Source organism: Acomys russatus, chromosome 7, assembly GCF_903995435.1.
Source record: "Acomys russatus chromosome 7, mAcoRus1.1, whole genome shotgun sequence".
NCBI lineage: Eukaryota > Metazoa > Chordata > Mammalia > Rodentia > Muridae > Acomys > Acomys russatus.
Window position 1 is genome coordinate 54,835,326 of NC_067143.1, and position 20,902 is coordinate 54,856,227.

A 20,902-nucleotide genomic window follows, 5' to 3' on the forward strand; every position below is an offset into this window, starting at 1 on the left:
AGTCTAGAATTGTAAGTGTCAAGGGAATATGAAATTATAAGAACAGAAACACTCAATTTACTAAATTAATCATTGTGAATTTGACTATATCTAGTTTAGTCTAGTAGAAATATGTATGAGTTACAAATTCAGATTTATAGATTAAAAAGTAAGCATTTGTAATGTGACACTTCTCAGCAGAAATTTGTCACAGTAACTGCTGCATTAACCATTGTAAATTTTTGTAACATAAAAGTTGATTACATCCAGAGCAGTAAGTTAGTTTTTCACTATGCCTTTTGGAGGTCTGAATATACCTTGCAGTTATAGACACATAATTAAAATGGAAAAGTAGTAGAAAAATCAATAACCTAGAGCAGAGGGAAAAAAATGATGGGAAAGAGAGAGGCGATAGAAAGGAGAGAGGAGAAGGGAGTAGAGAGATAGACTAGACCTAAAGAGAAGAGACGAGAGAGAGGATGGAGATAGAGGGAGAGAGGATAAAGAGATGACAGCAAAGAGAGAGGAGAATGATGAAAGAGGAGAAAGGACAAGATGGGGAGAAAGAGAGAGGAATGAGAGAAAGAGAAAAGAGAGAGGGTAGAAAGAAGAAGAAAATGAGACAGAAGGGAGAGGTGAAAGAGAAGAGAGAATGATAAAAGATAGGAGAGAAAAAGACAAGAAAGAGAGGAGAGAGAGGAGAAAGAGTTGGAGGATAGAGAAATATAAAAGAGAGGGGGGAGAAATAGAAGAGAGAGAGAGAGAGAGAGAGAGAGAGAGAGAGAGAGAGAGAGAGAGAGAGAGAGAGAGAGAGAATTCTGTCAGAATCTCGTCAGTTCCCTTAATGTTTATTTAATTTTAAAAACAGTTGCTCCTTGATCTGGGGGTCAGATCTATTTCAGGTTCTGTCTTCCCTCTCCTAAAACACAGATTTCTAAAGAATTTCCTCAGGATGTTTCTTCTGACCATGCTAGGGAATTCTTGGTGTAAATAAACAGTGAGGAATCTCTCCATATTCTGTAAGCTAAGCTGGATATCCTCAGAACATAGCCATTGTATGAGGCTCTGCTGGATATTTATTTGTTTAAAACCCTGTTCCTATTTCTTTAGAGCTCTTATGGCCCATTCCTTTGCACCATATATATGATGAATTAAAACTACTTTGTATAAGAACCAGAATAGCCACCATTTCATTTTTAAAAGTAACGTTTTGGTATCTCAATTTTTAATAATTTATTATTAGCAAAATATATTTTTGTATTCCTATGATCCCAGGGTCATGTAAACCTTATTTTAATTTCTTTTTACATTGCCAAATTAAACTTCAGCAAGTGACAATACACTTTGAAAAATACTATTGTGAAAATGAAAACTAGAATTCTCTAAGTCTTATTAATAACAGAGAGTATTATTAGCATTTGTGTGTCTTCATTAAACAAGCTCCATACATGTGAATTCATTTTGTAGTTAGTATAGATAATATGGGAATTTATGTTTTCTAAAACTTAATAGCATATCAACAACTCTTCACATCTTTACTACAAATAAGCCAACACCTAGTACTCAATCACATCTCTTCATGTGGTTTCATTTATTTTTCTCTCCTCTTTTTTCCCCTTTCCCTCATTTTCTTCTCTTTTTCCTTCCTCAGAATTCCTGTCTTCCACTCCCTCCTTCAATTCTCCACTCCCTATTCCCTTTCTCTTTTTTATTTTACTTTGCTGAGACAAAGTCTCTGTAGTGTCTAGGCTGGCCTCCTTTCTCTGATTCACGGATGTTGTGATTACGTCAAGTGCCACCACACTCCATTCCTACAGGCTGGGTTGAATGGTTTTGTCTTATTTTATAGATTGGGATTCAGAACAGACTTTAAACATATGACTACTTTTAAAGGTTTTTTTCAATGAAGATATTCCCAGATGGAAGAAATACATATTTTTAAGCGGTTTGATTAAATTTACAAACTGCATGGCAACCTATTTAAACTATAGTGATCTAGTAAAATATTTACTTATTTAATGGATGTCAAGTAAATTCTTTCATGAGGAATATACATCAACTAAGTCTGTATCATACATCACATCTCTCAGATGCTTGGATGTGGATACAATAGCATTTATTCTTGCCTGTTCTAGAAGGCTTTCAGTCTGTAGGCTAGCCATACGGAGGGCTTTGTGATAGTGAGTAAGAGGCTGGGAAGTGTTCTCATCTGTTGCTATGTCAGTGTGGGTAACCGAAGGCATGGGATGCTATAATCCCTGGTTCAAGAGCCTTTCCCACAAAATCCTTGGATAACTCTGTTCCTGATCTGTTCAGTTTAAACTCCATATATCATGGGGTTGAGCATGGGAGGAACCAGCAGATAGACATTAGCAAACATGATGTGTACAGCTCGGGGCACATGGTGACCAAAGCGGTGGGTGAGGAAGGTGAAAAGGGCTGGGATATAGAAAGCCAAAATAACACAGACATGGGAAGCACATGTCCCAAAAGCTTTGAGGCGGGCTTCACTTGAGGGCAGCCTCAGCACAGCTCTCAGAATCATCACATAAGATACACCGATGACAATTACATCAAAGCCAACCACAGAAAAAGTCACAAAGAGCCCATATCCACGGTTGACTCTGGTATCAGCACACACCAACTTGAGCACAGCCATGTGCTCACAGTAGGACTGGGGAATGACCTTGTTGGGGCAGAAGGGCATCCTGGAGATCATGAGGCAGAAGGGGCTCACCCACAGCAGCCCTCTCACCATGACAGCTGCCCCCAGTTTGATGACTATAGATGTGGTCAGGATGCTGGAATGTCAGAGAGGGAAGCAGATAGCCACATAGCGGTCCAAGGCCATGGCCATGAGCACCCCAGACTCCACAGAAGAAAAGGCATGGATGAAGAACACCTGGGTGAGGCAGGCATGGTATTCAATCTTATGATCATGAAACCAGAGTATGGCCAGCATTTTAGGTTGTGTGGAGGAGGACAAGACCAGGTCAGTGATAGCCAGCATGGCCAGGAAGAGGTACATGGGCTCATGCAGGGTGTGGTCAATTCTGATTATGTGTAGGATGGTGATATTTCCAGCCACAGCCACAACATACATGAGACAGAATGGAAAGGCAACCCAAAATGGGTAATTCTCTAGCCCTAGGACACGAAGCAAGATGAAGAACAGAGGATGGGAAGAGCTGTTCCTTGAAGCCAGCATGAGAGGATGGGTCATATTTCCTGTGTGATGTTAATCTGTTGTCTGAGGATTATAACAATCAAGACATGGGTGATTATTCGCACTTGTATAATATTACTACTTAATTCAGTAATAAATTGTAGTAAAATCATATTTTATTAAAAATAATATTTTGTAACATAAAATGATGCTACTTAATATTTTATTGGTACTTGTAATATTCAAAATATTAGAACATGTCATGTTCAGAGGAAATTATTTCCTAAAGACAAAATATTTTCTTGGGTGTAGAATCTGTTAAGGGAAAACTATTATGATAAATAAGTTGCAATAAACTTTGCCATTTTCTCATTAACAAATGACTTGGTCTACACATCACACAGGTCCATTTATCTCAGTGTTGTGTCCTGTGAGCAATGGTTGCTCATAGTAGGAAGAGGCATGTATTAAGGGACCATCACAACTTATTCTCATATTACCTTGGTAATTTAGCAGAGTTATCATCTCAGTTCTAAGCCTAAAGAAAATGATGATCCATCTGTGCATTTACTATTATAAATATTATATTTAATGAAAATCTTCAAATATAAATAACTTATGCTTTGTGAATGATTAACTCTCTCTTTAAATCAGTGCTCCTCTCTGTTATGGCGCAAAAGTAGGTGTGGAGAGCATGTTAGTACATGTCTGAAGTTATATTCCCACACAGATTTGCTTTTATAAGCAAACTGCAGCCTGGCTTTGATTTGCAGATTGTGGCTTATTCAGGAGTATCCTGGATGATAAATTATACAAGGAGATGGCTTTGAAACTGACATCAGCCTAGCATCTCTCCTCTCCAAAGAGCAGTTGTGCAAATGTATGGTGAAAGAAATATAAAATAAAGGCCAATATTCAGATGCTAGAAATCATGGATGAATATATAGACTGCCAGATTTTATATGTTCTGCTTAATGTAGCTTGTTTTTTGGTGTCTGAGATCTCCACAAACTGTAACTTGTTACAAAAACCAAACAAACCAAACAAATCAACCCCTGTAAGACATAGGTGGCACATGTCCTGGTTCTTACAAACATCGTTTTTTAGTCTTGGCTGCCTCATGCTTCTGTTTGAGTGCCTCAGTTTCCACCTTTTTTGTAATATATAATAGTACAAAGTAGTATCCTTACAGTCTCCCTTAAAAATGTCTGTGAATTAACAAATGTTTTGTTTTATAGGCCTCTAGGCTCCTAAAAGGATTTCTCCAAGATCAAACAGCCCTTATATCTTTCTTAGCCCCCTTCAATTATAATGGTTGAAAGCAATGCGGCTCAGATTTAGAGGTCTTCTCTATACCACAAAGCTTACCAACCTTCCTGGCTAATAATTATAAGATTGCCTAAACAAACACTCTTATGAAAGCTCATGAAATTTCCAGTGGACAATTGAGATAATCACATTATCTGAAACCCATCGTCTCTGCATTGTTTTCTTTTTACCAGATTCAATCCCCTCAAACAGTACCATATTTTCTGCTTAAACAAGAGGGTACAAGTGACTCACTCCTCTCCACTGTATATCACTCTCACATTGTGGAAACAGTTATCAAGATGAAGAGTGATTTAAACAAACACAATTAGATCATCTTCACTCTGGCCTCAGGCAGTGGGCTGTGTAAATACTGGCTAAAGATACAGCTTTCTAGTGTGTCTAGTTACAGCTGATTAACTGTCAGGGTGGTATTGTTGAATTTTGAGACCCTTCACTAAAGCTCCTTTAAATTGGTTGTTTCTAACTTATGAGAAACGTTTGTATCATCATTTTCCATGAAAAACAATACAAGAGCCCAGAGTCATAAATGATCTGCCGATGGTCACATATAAAATTATTCTCAGAGTACATGACTTTTGGGCCAGGGCACACAATGTTGTCTTTGTTGGCAATGGATAGTTGAGAATCCTGCCTCAGTTGTATCAAGCAAGTTGTTCACCTGCTATGATAAAAGCTGGTATACCAGGTGCTTGGACAATATACTGAATCAGAGAATTTGGACTCTGGATTATTGCTACTTTCCTGGACGCGAGCCTCTGTACCAGACTCTAGGTTGGGCTTTTAGTGTCTTTGGGAAATTATTGCTTTCTTTGGAGTCCTTCTTTCCTTCCTCTCTTTTGTCCTTCCTACCTTCTCCCCTCTACCTCAACATGGTCTAAATATATAGTATGTAACTTAGCTGGCCTCATACATCAGAATACTGGGATTTTTAGGGATGTACAACCATTAGTTTGAGACTACATTCTCATTGGCTTCTTCCCATTTGTCTTCTTAGAGGACTTTTATTTTAAAATTTGGAAATGTGGTCCCCCTTTTCTATGTTGCACAGCTTAATTGAGCATCTGGTTTTCTTCTTTCCTTCTATGTGAAATTTTCAGATCCAGACACCCGTGTTAAGAGGATATGTTTCAATCTTTTTCATTCTATTCTGTTTGTTCTGACTTTATTTTTTTGGTGTTCACTTTTTTTTTGAAAAACAAAAAGAATAGCACAAATTACCCAAGAGTTTTATCTGAACTGGGAGATGTGGCCTTCAACAGGTATCTTTTTTTTTCCTGGATTTTTTTTGTTCATATTCTGTGGAGTCTATCATTCTTGCTTTTAGAATTCTCCCTCTGTTTCCTTTCATTTTTAGGAACACATGAAGAGGTATGAGTACAAGCTATGCTTAATGGAAAGGGTGTTTGATGATCCTTTGTCATTTTTGCTTCATGTGATAGAATTTTATTATGAAGAGAACAGTTTATCATCTTGCTTTGTTTTGAGAGTTGTAGCTACGAATTCCTTAGACAAGAGGAAAAGAACATACAATGTCCCCCTTGCCTAATACTCCCATTCTTCTACTCTTCTACTATTATATTTACAGGATACAACTATTATTAATATACTATATGATACTACACAATAGAAGATGAAATAAAGTTATATGCCTGTAATACAGTGAAAGTATAATTAAATTATGAGTCTCACTGTGGAATAAGCGTAGACAATACAAGGCTCAGAATGAGTCTGTTGCTGGGAGCTTCTATCCGAGGGCATCTTCCTACCTTTCTGGCTTTGACACAGTGGAAGCCATTTTCTTCCTCACATCTCAGAGTGTAGCTCATTGAACCAGAATTTCTAGGCAGGTTGTTCCAGTCATGTTAGGACGTCTATATTGTACATCATTTCACTTTCTTGATTCTTGAAGAATGTCCCGCTGGCTTTTGAGAAAGAAAAGGATGCTAGGCAAGAGGAATAACTCACTCTGAGTTATGCTATACCTTTGAATGAGCTGCTTATGACTAAAACATTCTGATAAGCCTCTGGGATTCAGCCTTGAGTAGAGACCAAGGGTCAGAGTCTATTTAAAGAACTGTGTAGTCGGCCTGTTTTCTTAAGCACTGGTTCTTTCCCTCTTTCTACACCAAATGCCTCATATTCAAAATAACTCCAGTGAGTCCCTCTGAGACTAGAAGATAAATATGGAAGCATTAACCCCTAACTTTCCTCTATTGTCTGTATATAGGAACACAAAGACAAGTTTAAAAACACATGAAGTTGTGTTGTTGGGATTACATAAATGAGCTTATGCTTATACTTAAATTTTCTGTTAAAGTATTTATAGATCTCATCTTAGGCATATTGTATGCAACATGAAAAATCATTGATCCTTCACATATGTTTGTGAATGACTATGACAGTTATTCCTATAAACATGAGAAATATTGACATGTATGCTAGCATATATGTATATTTTTGGAAGTGTTGGTAATTATTTGTTCTAAGCATGTGTAACTAATGTAATACTCTTACTCTATGAGTTCAGGGTTACAGAATGTACAGCCTTTAAGAAAGTAAATGATTGTTTACAGTCTATACAGTGCAAAATGAGATATCATGATGCAAACATATGATGGACCTAAGTATGTGGTATTATATTGAAATAGGGTCAATGAGTTTAATAAGTTACTTGCCTTAGTGTAGGTGGGAAGTAATTTTGTTGAGCAAGGGCACATTCTCTGTCACTACAGCACTAAAGAAAATGGCATCGCTCCAACAACCATTCATTTTCAATTATCTTTTGGGAGGAATGGGGACTCATGAGCCCCCTTCCCTTCAGAAAAGAGCTGGCTACCCAGGGATATCAACCAAACATGGATTAACAAGATACAGTAAGATTAGGCACAAATCCTAATGTCAGGGCTGGACAAAGCAACCCAGTAAGAGGAAAAGGGTCCCAAGGGCAATTAAGAGTCTGAGACACTTCCACTAGCACTGTTAGGAGTCCCATAAAAACACCACGTTAACAACCGTAACATTTGTCAAGGAACTAGCTCATACCCATTCAGCCTCCATACTTGCCGATTTGGTCTCTGTGAGCCCCTATGAACCCTGTTTAGTTGATATTATGGGCCATGTTCTCCTGGTGTTTTTGACCTCTCTGGCTCCTACAATTCTTCCTCCCCTGGGAAGAGTGATCCAATGGAGATACACAATTGGGCTATCTCTGCTTAATGCTTTGCTGTAGGTCTCTGCACCTGTTCCCATCAGTTGCCAGAGTAAGCCTTTCTGAAAGGACTTAAAAATACAAAGACATTAACTACAAGAGGAAAAAATATAAGCAAGAATGGACTTCATTAAGAGAAACAAATGTTCAATTACGAAATTGAAAATACAAATCAAAGTGATGATATTCAAAATAAAACCGTCTGACAGAGAAAGCCTGTGATCCATTCATAGAAGAGAAGACAAGCTATTAAAAGCAACTTGTTTAAGCAAGCATTTCACAAAGAGAGGTAGGTGAATGGCCAATTTAGATGTGAACATTTACACAACACTGTTCTTCATTAGAAAAATAAAAACAAACTACAACTAAAAGTCATTGTACATCTGTCAATGTACATATAAAAATCTATTAATCATAAAGTCTATTTTTCAATTTTCTCACAAGAACACACACATTGTATCAAGAATAGAAAGGAACAAAGATTTGAGAAATAAGTTGGGTAAAACATTTTAAATAACTTGTCTGAACATATTACGGCTTAATCTAATTTAGTAAGACAACTCAAATCTGCAGTCAGCAAAAGAGCCAGTAGTCATGTCCACTACATTAACCTAAATCTTAGGTAAAGTCATTTGAGCCATAGATCCTTAAATTTTCAAACTACATATAGACAGAACAGAAAAAAATAATAGAGGGTTTGTACAAGCAACAATAAAGAGAAATTATCTTTTATGTAGAGTTTTTTTTTTTGAGAAGCAAATTGAAATCTGGAGCAGGTGCTGGAATGCATAAACAAGTATCCAATATGTTGAACTCAAGCAAAGCAAGTGTGAGTGACACGGCCTGAGAAGCTTCCTAATGTTGTCACAGGAGTGAGGTTGACATGGCATGTCATCAGCAGTAGGTTAGAATCTTGCACACAGTATGACCTTGCAGTTGAAGAAAAATCAGAAAATCAAAACATAGCCCCAGTTCCAGCCCTGAATTATGACTTTCATATTAAAAAGACATTTACATACAAATCGCGATTTTCAAAGATTTAATTTTTTATTAACAAATAGTCATAAGTCATTAGTCAGGCAATGGAGAAAGCCTATCTTTTTTTTTTTTTTTTGTAGCTACAATTTGAATTTCTAAGAAAAAAAACACTGTTTTCAGAAAAACAAGCTCCAAAATAAATTAACCAAATTTAAACAAAAATGAGCCAGTGAGGCATTCTAAGAGAGTAAGCTTTCTGCTCATCACTGGAATGGCACAAGTCATTCTTTTTTTAGTCTCATGACTAATTCTGTCTTAGCTATTATTTTATGTTAAAATTTATTTTTGGTTTTTGAGAAGGGTCTTATGTAAGCCCGGCTGTCCTTGGATTGACTATGTAACCAAGGATGAACTCAAACTTCTAACTCTTCTTACTGTGTCTCCTAAGTGGCTGGGAAAACAGGTGGGCACGATGTACTGAAATTCTACATCAGTTAAAGCTTTATTGTATTCCAGTCAGCAGTTAACTTCTTTCCAAACTTGAATAACTTAAATACACCATGAAATAGTAGCTAGGAGTATGTAGTTAGTTTATATGTGCTATTAAGAGAGCATTGTGGTTGGTATTTCAATTTGAGTAAGAAGAGAAAAGGGAACGGGGGAGGAAGTTCATGATGGCTCATTCTCTGAACTCTATTAAAAACTATAACCTAATAGTAAAAGACATCTATATTTAAACATATTATGAAGATAATAAAACGAGGAGCAGAAGTAAACAGTCATGTTGATGTTCTTAGTGCAGTGTGAAGAGGCTCGTAGGTCATTTTCCCCTGTCACACCAGGTTGGAGTCCCATGGGCCTTCTGGCAGTAGGTTTGAAGTACATGCTGGCATACTTAATAGCGGGTCAGGTCCGTAAACTACCAGAGCAATCAGCCCGTACATGCATTCGACCTGGCGGAACGTGAACGTGCACCGCTTATTTTGTTGGTAAAACAATAGGATCAGGTAAGATACAAAGACCCTTACGACAAAGCCCATGCAATAGACTGCTGCACTATAACGAGAGGCTGGAACAAAGACAAGAAGTACATGAGCGGGGAGGAAGTGCTTAGAGCGGGAGAGCCACCGACCACGGGTGGAGGAGTACAACCTGTGGGGCTGTTGGAACTAAATACATCATCAGGAAGACGGCAGACATGCTTCTTTTTCAGGAGACAACATCAAAGCTAGGGAAAAGAGACAGAAGGATTTTGACTCAATGAAGTCTTAAAAGTGACACTCATCATGTATTTTATTTCTTCACTTTTTATTTAGCTTAGAAAAGGAGGTCATTTCAGTATCACTCTTTCCTTTGCCGGGAAGTAAGCTTTCAAGCAGGTTTGGCTTCCTATCAACTCTAGTCTTGGGGTGGATACATGTATTTGATTTTGTAGCTCTCTGTGCCTAACTCCGTCACCCTCAATTAGAAACAGTCTATTGCAAATTAATGAGCTATTTTCTCCATATATTGGATTTATTTGGTGCTGACTGAGATCTGGTTTCATATTTTATTTCATTATTACTTGTAATTTTATTTGCTATATCAGTTTGATAATTGATGTTTCTTATCAAAATAGTTACTTCCTACATATTATTTTTATTTTTACACATAACATTCCATTATATTTAAAGGTTTATTTATTTGACTATATATCGTTTAAATTGTCATTTACATTTTTTTTCTGGCTGAATTTTTAAAAGTTCATTTATACTGGCTTTGTTGCCAATGAATTTATTTTAACTTTTAAAATCTTTATTGTTTATTTTGATATTTATTCAATAGTTCCCTAATTTTTATGTTGATAGCTCAAATAATTAATATTTATTTTCTAATGAACATATAGTCTCTAGGACATAATTTTCACTTAAATGCTGATTTATAGTTTTCTTACTGTTATTCAGTTTAAAAGATCTTTTTCTTAAATCACTTACTCTTTCTGGTATGGATAAAATACTAATTAATAGCAATAGTTGTCATTGCTTTTGGGGCAGTCCATCTTAGTCTAATACACTAGTATTATTTTGAGAAATTTGTAATTTAAAACAAGTTGTAATTATTTGTAAGCTAATTTAATAATTTATGTTAGCTTGTATGAACATTTATAAGAGACATTTATTCAGAGAAAGCTGAGGTAGATCTAGAAAGTTTGACTAAAAGTGTTTTGATAATTGATTGGAAATGGTTCCAGTTAAATAAATAAAACACAAGAGTAAAATTTCTAAAAGTGGGACCATTTCTGTGAAAATAACAATATATGATTATATTACATATATATTTATGTGGTCATGAAAGCTATAAAGGGAAGGTAGAGAGTATGATAGAGTGATGGAGTCCACAGCATATTGATATTTCTTTTACCTATGAAAGGCCACACATACTTTATTCAAATAATTTTTATTTTCACATTTAGATTCTGGCAACTAGAACTGGAATTTTAATATTTACTTGAAATTGCCATTCTGTAAATGAAACAGAGATCATGAAAGTGGGCAAGGCACTTTTAAAGATTGATTTGACAATAGGCAGATGATTGATATCAGAGAGAGATGTAGATAAAGCTGAAATGGGTTTATCAGGAGAAAACAAAAACTAAACAAAAAAGAAAGAAGGGATCTACAATCTAGAAATAACTAATAGAGACTAGTTTCCCAAGAGAATGGGGAGAGAAATTTTCTAGGAAGAATTGTCAGCAACATACACTAAGAATTTGAGGGTCATTAAAATGAGCCAAATGGACTAATGAGCTTCTGTTGAAAGTATAGCATGGATGTCTTGCCACACAAGAGAGCATCAATGCCAAGGTCACTACCCAGAAAAACTAAAGAGTGCCAGCTTACCTAGAATTATATTTGATATAAAGCAATATACACCAAAGGAAACATATTGACTATAGTGTGTCTCTGGAAAAGCACAGATTTGAGAAATGTTCATCAGGATTCATCATCCTGGATGCTTGATAGATTCCTCCTATGTGCTTCTGACTTTTATTAGATATAGAAAGTCCAACTACTCTCCGACCAACTGTATACTTTTAGGAGAATTACTTTAGTCTTTGCTGTAAACGTATAAGAGAAAGGGAGGGAGAAATTTTTACTTCTTGAACATTTATGTGGATTGGATGGCTACAGATGAGAAAACAACTGCATCTACCACATTGTATATGTTCTGGGTACAACACTGTCTGGGTGTCAGTAGTATCTTGTGCACTATTTGTTATAACACATTCTTTAATTTATTGTGTTAAAAGTAAGGGCAAGGACTTCTCTCTTTAACCATTTCCTCCCTTCCTTCTTCCCCATCTCCCTTGCTCTTTCTCCTTCTCTTTCTTTCTCTGTCTTATCTTACATTCTTGCTCTTTTCTCTCTTTCTTTTTCTATTATTTTTTTTCTCAAACTGATGTTTTCTCTCAAGAGTCAAACAGTGAGTTATTCAAGGTAATAGGGCAATTATTTAATGATTAAATTAGTTAGATTTAATTGATTCATATGTAAAATGTATGTGCTACTAGCTAAATACTATAATTGAGCATGGACAGAATCATACACATAGAACAGATAAAATACAAAGAACACAAGCATCTGTAAAAAAAAATAAAAAGACCCAATGTCAGTTTTTCTTGACTAAGTCTACCACTACAAAAGCAGACTTGCATGTCCCAGGAACACTTTGACATTGCTTTGAATATTTACCAAGAATGTCTAGTGGTCACATTTCAAAAATCAGACTTCGTTTTTTTCAGTATCATGTACTATACTCAAGAACTTATTTTTAAAAATATTGGAAATTGGATTTCTCATTATATTATTTATGTATTTACTAGGAAGTTTTTAAGATAATAGTAATTTTTCTTGTGGCTTTTTGTCACTACTAAGGAGATGGCTGGCATATTGTGTATTTATCAACTTAACATTTTTTTTTTCTAGACCTTAAAACATTTTCTTAAATCCTACACAATGTAAGCCTAGAAGGTATAACTGTTTAGGTTTCAACTGCAGCAGAGACTTGAGAAGGAATAAAATTATTAGAGAATGAGATAGATATAAAACTTTAGACTCACCTACATAAGATAAATGGTATTTTACTCTAGGTTGCCAAATACAAGTGAGATAAACATTTTAATGTAACTCTTACATGTGGCTTTCCTGATTGTTTCATAACTGTTCTTACTATATGCAGTTTATTATAAACAGATAAAATTCAAATGCCTTTGATAAAAAAGAAGGCTGGTTCTGAATATTTAAGAAACTTGATTTGGAACAACCTGGTAAATATATTTTCTCGAAAAAAATGTGAAAAACCAAGAAGATGGAGGAGAAGCCTGCAGTTTAATATCAGACAATATTAAACTTTCTTTAAGAATCAGCAGTATTGATGGTTAGAGAGATATTTATATGATAAGGTATTCATGCACTGTTATGTTCAATTATCTGATTTCCTTTCTCTTCCCAGCCTTCAATATGCTCATCCTCAATAATACCAATTCCCAGCCTCCAATCTTTCTCCTCACTGGGATCCCAGGCCTGCGAACAGCTCAGGTCTGGATCTCCATTCCCTTTTGTCTCCTGTATGTCATTGCCCTCTCTGGGAACAGCATGATCCTGCTGGTGATCCTTCGTGAGCAGAGCCTCCACGAGCCTATGTACTATTTCCTCTCTATGCTTTCGGCCACAGACCTGAGCTTGTGTCTCTGCACACTTTCCACTACTCTTGGTGTCTTCTGGTTTGAGGCCCGAGAGATCAACCTAAATGCTTGCATTGCCCAGATGTTCTTTCTCCACGGGTTTACTTTCATGGAGTCAGGAGTCCTACTGGCCATGGCCTTCGATCGTTTTGTGGCCATTTGTGATCCACTAAGGTACACCACTATTCTTACCAACGCTAGGATCACCCAGGTTGGCATAGTTGTCCTGATAAGGAATGTCGCTGTCATGTTGCCGGTGGTGCTCTTTGTCAAGAGGCTGTCCTTCTGCGGTTCCCTGGTTCTTTCACATTCATACTGCTACCATGTAGATCTCATCCAGCTCTCATGTACAGACAATAGAATCAACAGCATTCTTGGTCTGTTTGCACTCTTCTCCACTACAGGATTTGACTGCCCTTGCATCTTACTCTCCTATGTATTGATCATCCGATCTGTCCTCAGCATTGCTTCCTCAGATGAGCGACACAAAGCCTTCAGCACATGCATATCCCATATCAGTGCAGTTGCCATCTTCTACATCCCTCTCATCAGCTTGTCTCTTGTACATCGCTATGGCCGTTCAGCACCTGCCTTTGTCCACACCATCATGGCCAACGTCTTCCTGCTCATCCCTCCTGTGCTCAACCCTATAATCTACAGCGTGAAGACGAAGCAGATTCGAAAGGCTATTATCAAGGTTTTAAATCAGAAGCAGAGCCAAATCTAATAACAACCTCATTAGAAAAGATCATTTATGAATTAATGCTTTTGTAGAATGGGGTAATCTTTCTCATAGTACAAACATGCTATGCAACTTCTAGGTTGTGTGATGCTCGCTTACTCAGTCTCTTTCAGTAAATACATATTAATGTCATTTAAATTATTATTTCATTTTCAGTACAACATGAGCTGCTCTAGGTTATTAACTACTCATTTGTAAATGGCGTTATCAATCTGTATAAAGTAATAGTTTGACTTTAGATTCAATTTAAAAAAAGTCTGAATTTAATGAGGGAAATCGTAGATGAGTCACTTGTTCTATCTTCAATGAAAACAAAAATATTTTAATGAGTTGTGTGGTTTTTACTCAAAACTTTTGATTCTCTGGCTAGTTCCTAAAATACTATATTATCTGTTAAATCCTGAAATACGTACCACCATTTTGACTGCGAGTCTTGTACTAGTGAATCTGTCTTTTCAGTTGATAATTATATTAACCCCAGTTGTATGCCTGAATGGCTAAAGAATGGGCACAGTAGACCTAAAAGTCACTGGGATCACTATTAAATAAAACTATCCAATTAAATAAAAATTAAATAAATTAAATAAAAATAAATAAATAAATTAAATAAAAACTATCCAAAAATCTACTAATCACTTTGTTTCAACAGTTTTATAACACAAGATGATGATTTGTTTAAGTGCTTATTATCACAAGGAACTACACTTATGTGTAATAGTCATCAAAGGATCCAGATATTCCTTTGTGCAGAATTTAACTGCATTTATATATGGACACATATGTTTGGGAAAACATTGATAATTCCTATTTTACAGTGGCATTGGCACTGCAATTTATGTCACAGAGATCAGGGTTCATGTTCAGTTAGTGTATTGCATACATGAGTGAGGGAATGAAGCTACCGAACTTGGTGTTTGAGACTTATTTGGTTCCAGTCAATGTAAGTAGGCAGCCCTCTTCTTCTTCTTCTTCTTCTTCTTCTTCTTCTTCTTCTTCTTCTTCTTCTTCTTCTTCTTCTTCTTCTTGTACTTTTAGCAGATAGTTTTTTTTCCTGTGATATTAATAAAGATATCTTGCTTGCTTGGGCTTTGACGAGATGTGAGTGGTAATTGGCTTGGTACAATGATAACTGCTTGGGCAGTTTTCCTGGAGGAATAATACCACATGTGAGATATAATGTTCAGGTTTAATTTTTGCATGTGCCTAAATAGGAACAAGTAAATTTCTGATGGAAAGTAAGAAGGATGCTACTTGCTGTCATGGGACATTGGAAGATTTAAGTATTTGGAGGCTCCTGTAATAAAAAGTCAACAGGTAGGTAACTATTTCAGGAATGAGGATTCTGTAACTTTTTCATTATTTTACACTTTTTAAGTATTTCTACTTTATCAAAGCTTTCCAAAGAGAACATTCAGTCCTTTATGAAATAGCTTTGTCCCCTTTCCATTAAGCCATCCCTCTGACATTTTGCATTGTATGATCTACATATGTAATTATAAAAATTAAATTTATTTTTATTTTATCTTTATTGGTGTTTTGCCTGTATGTATATCTATGTGAGTGTGACAGAAACCTTGGAACTGGAGTTAGAGACAGGTTTGAGCTGTCATGTAGGTGCTGGAAATTGAACTGGGGCTCTTTGGAATAGCACCCAGTGCTCTTAACTGCTGGTCCATCTCTCCAGTCCCTACATAAATAATTAAAAATGTTAGTATCTATTGAAGGAAGCCCTTTGATTAGATTTTTGACTGAAAAGCCTAATTAACCATTTCTTTTTTCATTTTCTAATTTTATTTTATAATTTCTAATTTATATTTTATAATTTTTTAGAATTAGTATTTTCAGGTAAAATTAGAAGAAAACACACAAGAGCCAAAGTTCACATATAACACATTTCTTGCCTTTTAGCTGAAATTTGCCATGCTAATTACAAGTAAGAATCTTCCTAATTTATCTGTCATTTCACATCAAAGATTATTTCCTGGCTTCTGAGCATGGGAAATAGTCTTAAAGACAAATTGCTTTTAGTAGTGATAATGTACTGCAGGCTATGACTAGGAGAAGTGTCAAGTCAAATTGAAACTAAGATGCTATGTTAGATGCCATATCATGGTCCAGCATGAAGACAAACACACAACAGTTTGAACAGGTAGAATTTAGAATAAATGATTATTAACATGGAAGCAAAGCAGTGAAAAATGTGGCTAATAATAAAGAGTTAACTGGGCTGGAGAGATGTCAGTGGTTAAGAGCACTGGCTGCCCTTCCAGATGTCCTGAGTTCAATTCCCAGTAATCACATGGTGGCTCACAACCATCTGTAATGGAATCTGATTCCTTCTTCTGTGTGCACGAAAACAAAGCACTCATATACCTAAAATAAATAAGTTTGAAAAAATAGTTAACCACAATTTGTACATAATCTAGTAGATAAGATACAAGGAACAAAGAGTGATGAGATGGTGCTACCAAAGGGCTCTCCTGTTCTATGTGTACAAAGTTATGGAGGTGCCTTTTTTTTACATTAAAAAAAAATCTTCCCTCCTTCTTGCCTGAAAGACCTTCCATATGAAGCTGCTGCTGGGAGGCAGGCACTGATACTCCTGACAGTTGTGTGCTCAGCTTCCCAGGAGCTTTTGAAATGCACACTCATGCCCAGGGCAGAGAAGGCGTAGGAGGGACTGCCTCATCCAGTCGACTGCTTGTTATGTCAGTTTAGCCATTGCTGTCACAGAGGACAGGTGAAGAGCAACCTCCGTAGGTCAGTGTTGAAGAGAGTTGTGCACTGCTGGGAGTCACTCTCAAGAGAAGAATCAGGACCATAAAATGGACAAGAGTGTATTGTTTACCATAAAATTACTATCAATGGACAAGAATTAACATAAAATGCTCCACCACACAACAGGGACATGTGCTCCGCCATGTTCACAGCATCCTTATTCATAATAGCCAGAACCTGGAGACAGCCTAAAGGTCCCTCAGTTGAAGAATGGATAAAAAAACTGTGCTACATTTGCACCATCAAATACTGATCAGCTATTAAAAATAAGGAAATCCAGAAATTTGTGGACAATGGATGGGACTAGAAATGATCATAATGAGTGAGTTAACCCAGAACCAGAAAGACTCACATGGTATATACTCACTTATAATTGGGCACTAGCCCAAAAGGCACGTCCCACAAAAGTCTTCACTTACCAGGAGATTGGGATAGATGTGAGGACATCTTACTGAGACCCTAGGTAAGAGAAATATAGGAGATGGGGAAATAGAAGGACCTAGAGGGTCCTAGAAACCTACAAGAAGAACATCATGATGGGTGGATCGTGGCCCAGGGATGTCTCCTCAAACTATTGCACTAACCAAGGACAATACAAGTAGTAAACATTGAACCCCTACTCTGATCTACCCAATGGACAGGACATTCTCCACAGTTATGTGGAGAGTGGGGACTGATTCTGACATGAACTCTGGTATTCCATATTTGACCACTTCCCCTTGGTGAGGAGGCCTGATGGCACTCAAAGAAAGAACAAGCAGGCTACCAAGATGAGACTTGATAGCCTATGACCATATAGTAGGGAAGGAGATCTCTCTTGGTTTTAGACCTAGGGGAGGGGAATAGAGTGAAAGCAGGAGGGAGGGAGGAAAAGGAGGATACAAGTGATCGGAAAACAATTGAGTTGTAGTCTAAATAAATTAATACAATTAAAAAAAAAAAGAATTAACAGTGCACCAGATGGCAGAAGAAAACAATAGTTACTGTGTCCACATCACCATCATAGAACAGACAAAAGGAATGTGAAAATGAGAGTTGTCAAATCAAAGCATGCCAGGCACTGTTATGAATGGGTATTGCTTAATCTTGTATAATTGCATCTACATGTTCATTAAATATGCTTGAAGATAGTCTACTCAGGAAATGATGAGGGGAATAATTTATCCATCTGGCCACCTTTCTCCTTGGCCAAAGTTTACCTCACAGCTTCCTAATTTCCTAGATGGAATGGAGTAATTTATAGATGCAGACCTATCACAGAAAATACAAACATATTTCTTACATTATTATGCCAATGCTTCTACAACAAGGTACACAGATTAGCTTGAAGAATAGATTTCATAGTGACTCAGTTCTAGAATCCTGTTCAAGATCACAGGGTCAAGAGGGTTGATCTCCTTTCTAGTCTTGTAAAGAGAATTCATTCCTTGTTTTGTTTCTGGTTTTGATAATTTGAGGGAAATCTTTGATTTTAGGTATATCAATTTTGTCTCCGTGTCTGCATACTATCAATACTGTGTATATATATCTATGTCAAATTCCCCATTTATACAAGGTCTCCAGTTACTCTGGAGGAGCGGTTCACTGTATACTGATGATGGCATTTTGTTTCTGTATCTGAGTTTAAATGCAATGACTCTTCTCTGAGAAAGATCACATCCAGAGGCATTAGGAATTAGAATCAAAATGTATTCATGTTTTATGAGGGTTCAATTCACTAATAATAATTCTTCAGCTAGGGTTCCTTCACTTTCTTGGTGTTTGTTTGCATTAGGTATGACACCTCAACAACAAAATTCTCTCTGAAATTATAGGAAGGCACATTATAGACATAACCATTTTCCTTTGAGCCAGATGTGACTTTATTGGAATGTGATACAGAGCCTTAGAGGATAGAAAATGGTGAGTGTCATGCCTAAGGGAGAGCATGGGAAGCAATGGCTGAGAGAGTGAGCTCCTTTCCAAGGTAGTGGCTGTCACTCTGTGTCTGGAGAAAGCCTCATTATCTCCATATTAACTCCGAATGCACTAATAGAACCATCTTCAGTGGTGAGCAGTGGAGACAAGTAAAATAACCCATAGATGAATTGCCTCACAAATAATAAAACAAATTGTATAAATTATGAAACAGAGGTATAATTTTTTTTAAAAAAATCAATACTATGGAAAACTTTTAAAAGTAGTAGAAAACAAAACAAAAATACCAATTAAGGCTGAGACATAATGTAACCTAGGAAACATAGATGATTAGATGTGCCATAAATTTTAAATATAGATTTAAACCTTTCTATGACTGGTCTTCAATTTTAAGAGTAGTTAGAATTCGTGACTTAAGTCAATTCTGTATCTTCCCAGATTTTCATTACTTGTCCTGAAGTATTTTAAATAAGGACACCATGGAACTCAGCTTTACCTGAAAGACTTGAAAATTAAGATTTCAGGACATTATTGTTGGGGTGAGGAAGTCAGAAAAAATGGCTCACACTTAGGAGTGGGAGCTACCACCTGTGAATTTTCAAGTGTTTCTAAATTCTACCTTCTGGAACTTTTGGCTGTGAGTAGGTTGAGAAGCACAGTTTAGGGTTCCTAGACATTTTACCCTCAGGAATGTTTGCCTATAAAACTCTGATGTACGACCTCCTAGTTCAAAACTACAGTATTCAGTTTAATAGTCTTCCCAATATAGTTTTCTAAGTTTTTGACCAGATCCAAAGACTGCATACTTCTTCATGGCCCTTGCCTTACATCTATAGCTGTATTTGCATCCTCCCCATTATTCATTTGATGAAAGAGTTTACTAGGAAGCATCCTACCAGCTTCCAAGAGTGTTCTGAGAAATTTTTCCCATAGCTTTGGTAGGAAAGAAAGTTGAGCTATTCTAGTGCAGTGACCCAAAGGAAGGATGCTTTAAAATGCCTTAAGATGGTAACTTTTAAGGAAATGAACATTTCATTGAGTAACCAGAATTTTAAAGAGTTTTTGTTAAACTTATACCCTAGGATATATTTTATTTATGACATACTTGTTCTTTATTTTTTAAAGAATGTGTCCTTCATTATAAAATTCATTTTTTTATCTCAGAGACTCAGTCAATTTTAGATATGAGAGACTGATTCTTCAGTCCACTTAATATTCATTGTTAGTGGTCTCAAGAAGTTTGAGAAGCTTCTGTAAGGCAGGAGACACTGTCAAGAGAACAAAGCGACAGCCTACAGACTGGGAAAAAATCTTCACCAACCCTACATCTGACAAAGGTCTAATATCCAATACATATAAAGAACTCAAGAAATTAAACACCACCAAACCGAATAACCCAATAGAGAAATGGGGTTTGGAACTAAACAGAGAATTCTCAACAGAGGAGTATCAAATGGCTGAGAAACACTTAAAGAAATGCTCAACCTCCTTAGTCATCAGGGAAATGCATATCAAAACAACTCTGAGATTCCATCTTACACCCATCAGAATGGCTAAGATCAAAAACTCAAGCGACACCACATGCTGGCGAGGATGTGGGGAGAGAGGAACACTCCTTCATTGCTGGTGGGAATGCAAACTAGTACAGCCACTTTGGAAATCTATCTGGTGCTATCTCAAAAAAATGGGAATAGGGCTTCCTCAAGACCCAGCTATTCTACTCCTTGGAATATACCCAGAAGATGCTCCAGCGCACAACAAGAAAATTTGCTCAACCATGTTCATAGCAGCCTTATTCATAATAGCCAGAACATGGAAACAGCCTAAGTGTCCCTCAGTAGAAGAGTGGATAAAGAAACTGTGGTACATATACACTATGGAATACTATTCAGCTATTAAAAACAAGGAATTCCCGAAATTTGTGGATAAATGGATTGAGCTAGAAATGATCATAATGAGTGAGTTAACCCAGAAGCAGAAAGAATCAAATGGTATATACTCACTTATATCTGCATACTAGCCCAAGGGGCATGTCCCACGAAAGCCTTCACTTACCAGGAAACTGGGACAGAGGGGAAG

The 20,902-nt window shown here is 36.6% G+C and overlaps 1 protein-coding gene and 1 pseudogene across 1 annotated transcript; one reads left to right on the plus strand and one right to left on the minus strand.

The window, feature by feature from the left end:
* Window positions 1-2,242: 2,242 nt before the first annotated feature.
* LOC127192171 (olfactory receptor 52R1-like) lies at window positions 2,243-3,202 on the minus strand (annotated as a pseudogene).
* Window positions 3,203-13,162: 9,960 nt separating this feature from the next.
* On the plus strand, window positions 13,163-14,113 carry LOC127192172 (olfactory receptor 51F2). Its single transcript, XM_051149491.1, has one exon. It carries the CDS (start codon window positions 13,163-13,165, stop codon window positions 14,111-14,113), a length of 951 nt encoding a protein of 316 aa, XP_051005448.1.
* Window positions 14,114-20,902: the final 6,789 nt, after the last annotated feature.

Bases quoted from the DNA above. Each gene is read 5' to 3' on its own strand.
- LOC127192172 (XM_051149491.1), top strand. From the start codon at position 13,163: ATGCTCATCCTCAATAATACCAATTCCCAGCCTCCAATCTTTCTCCTC.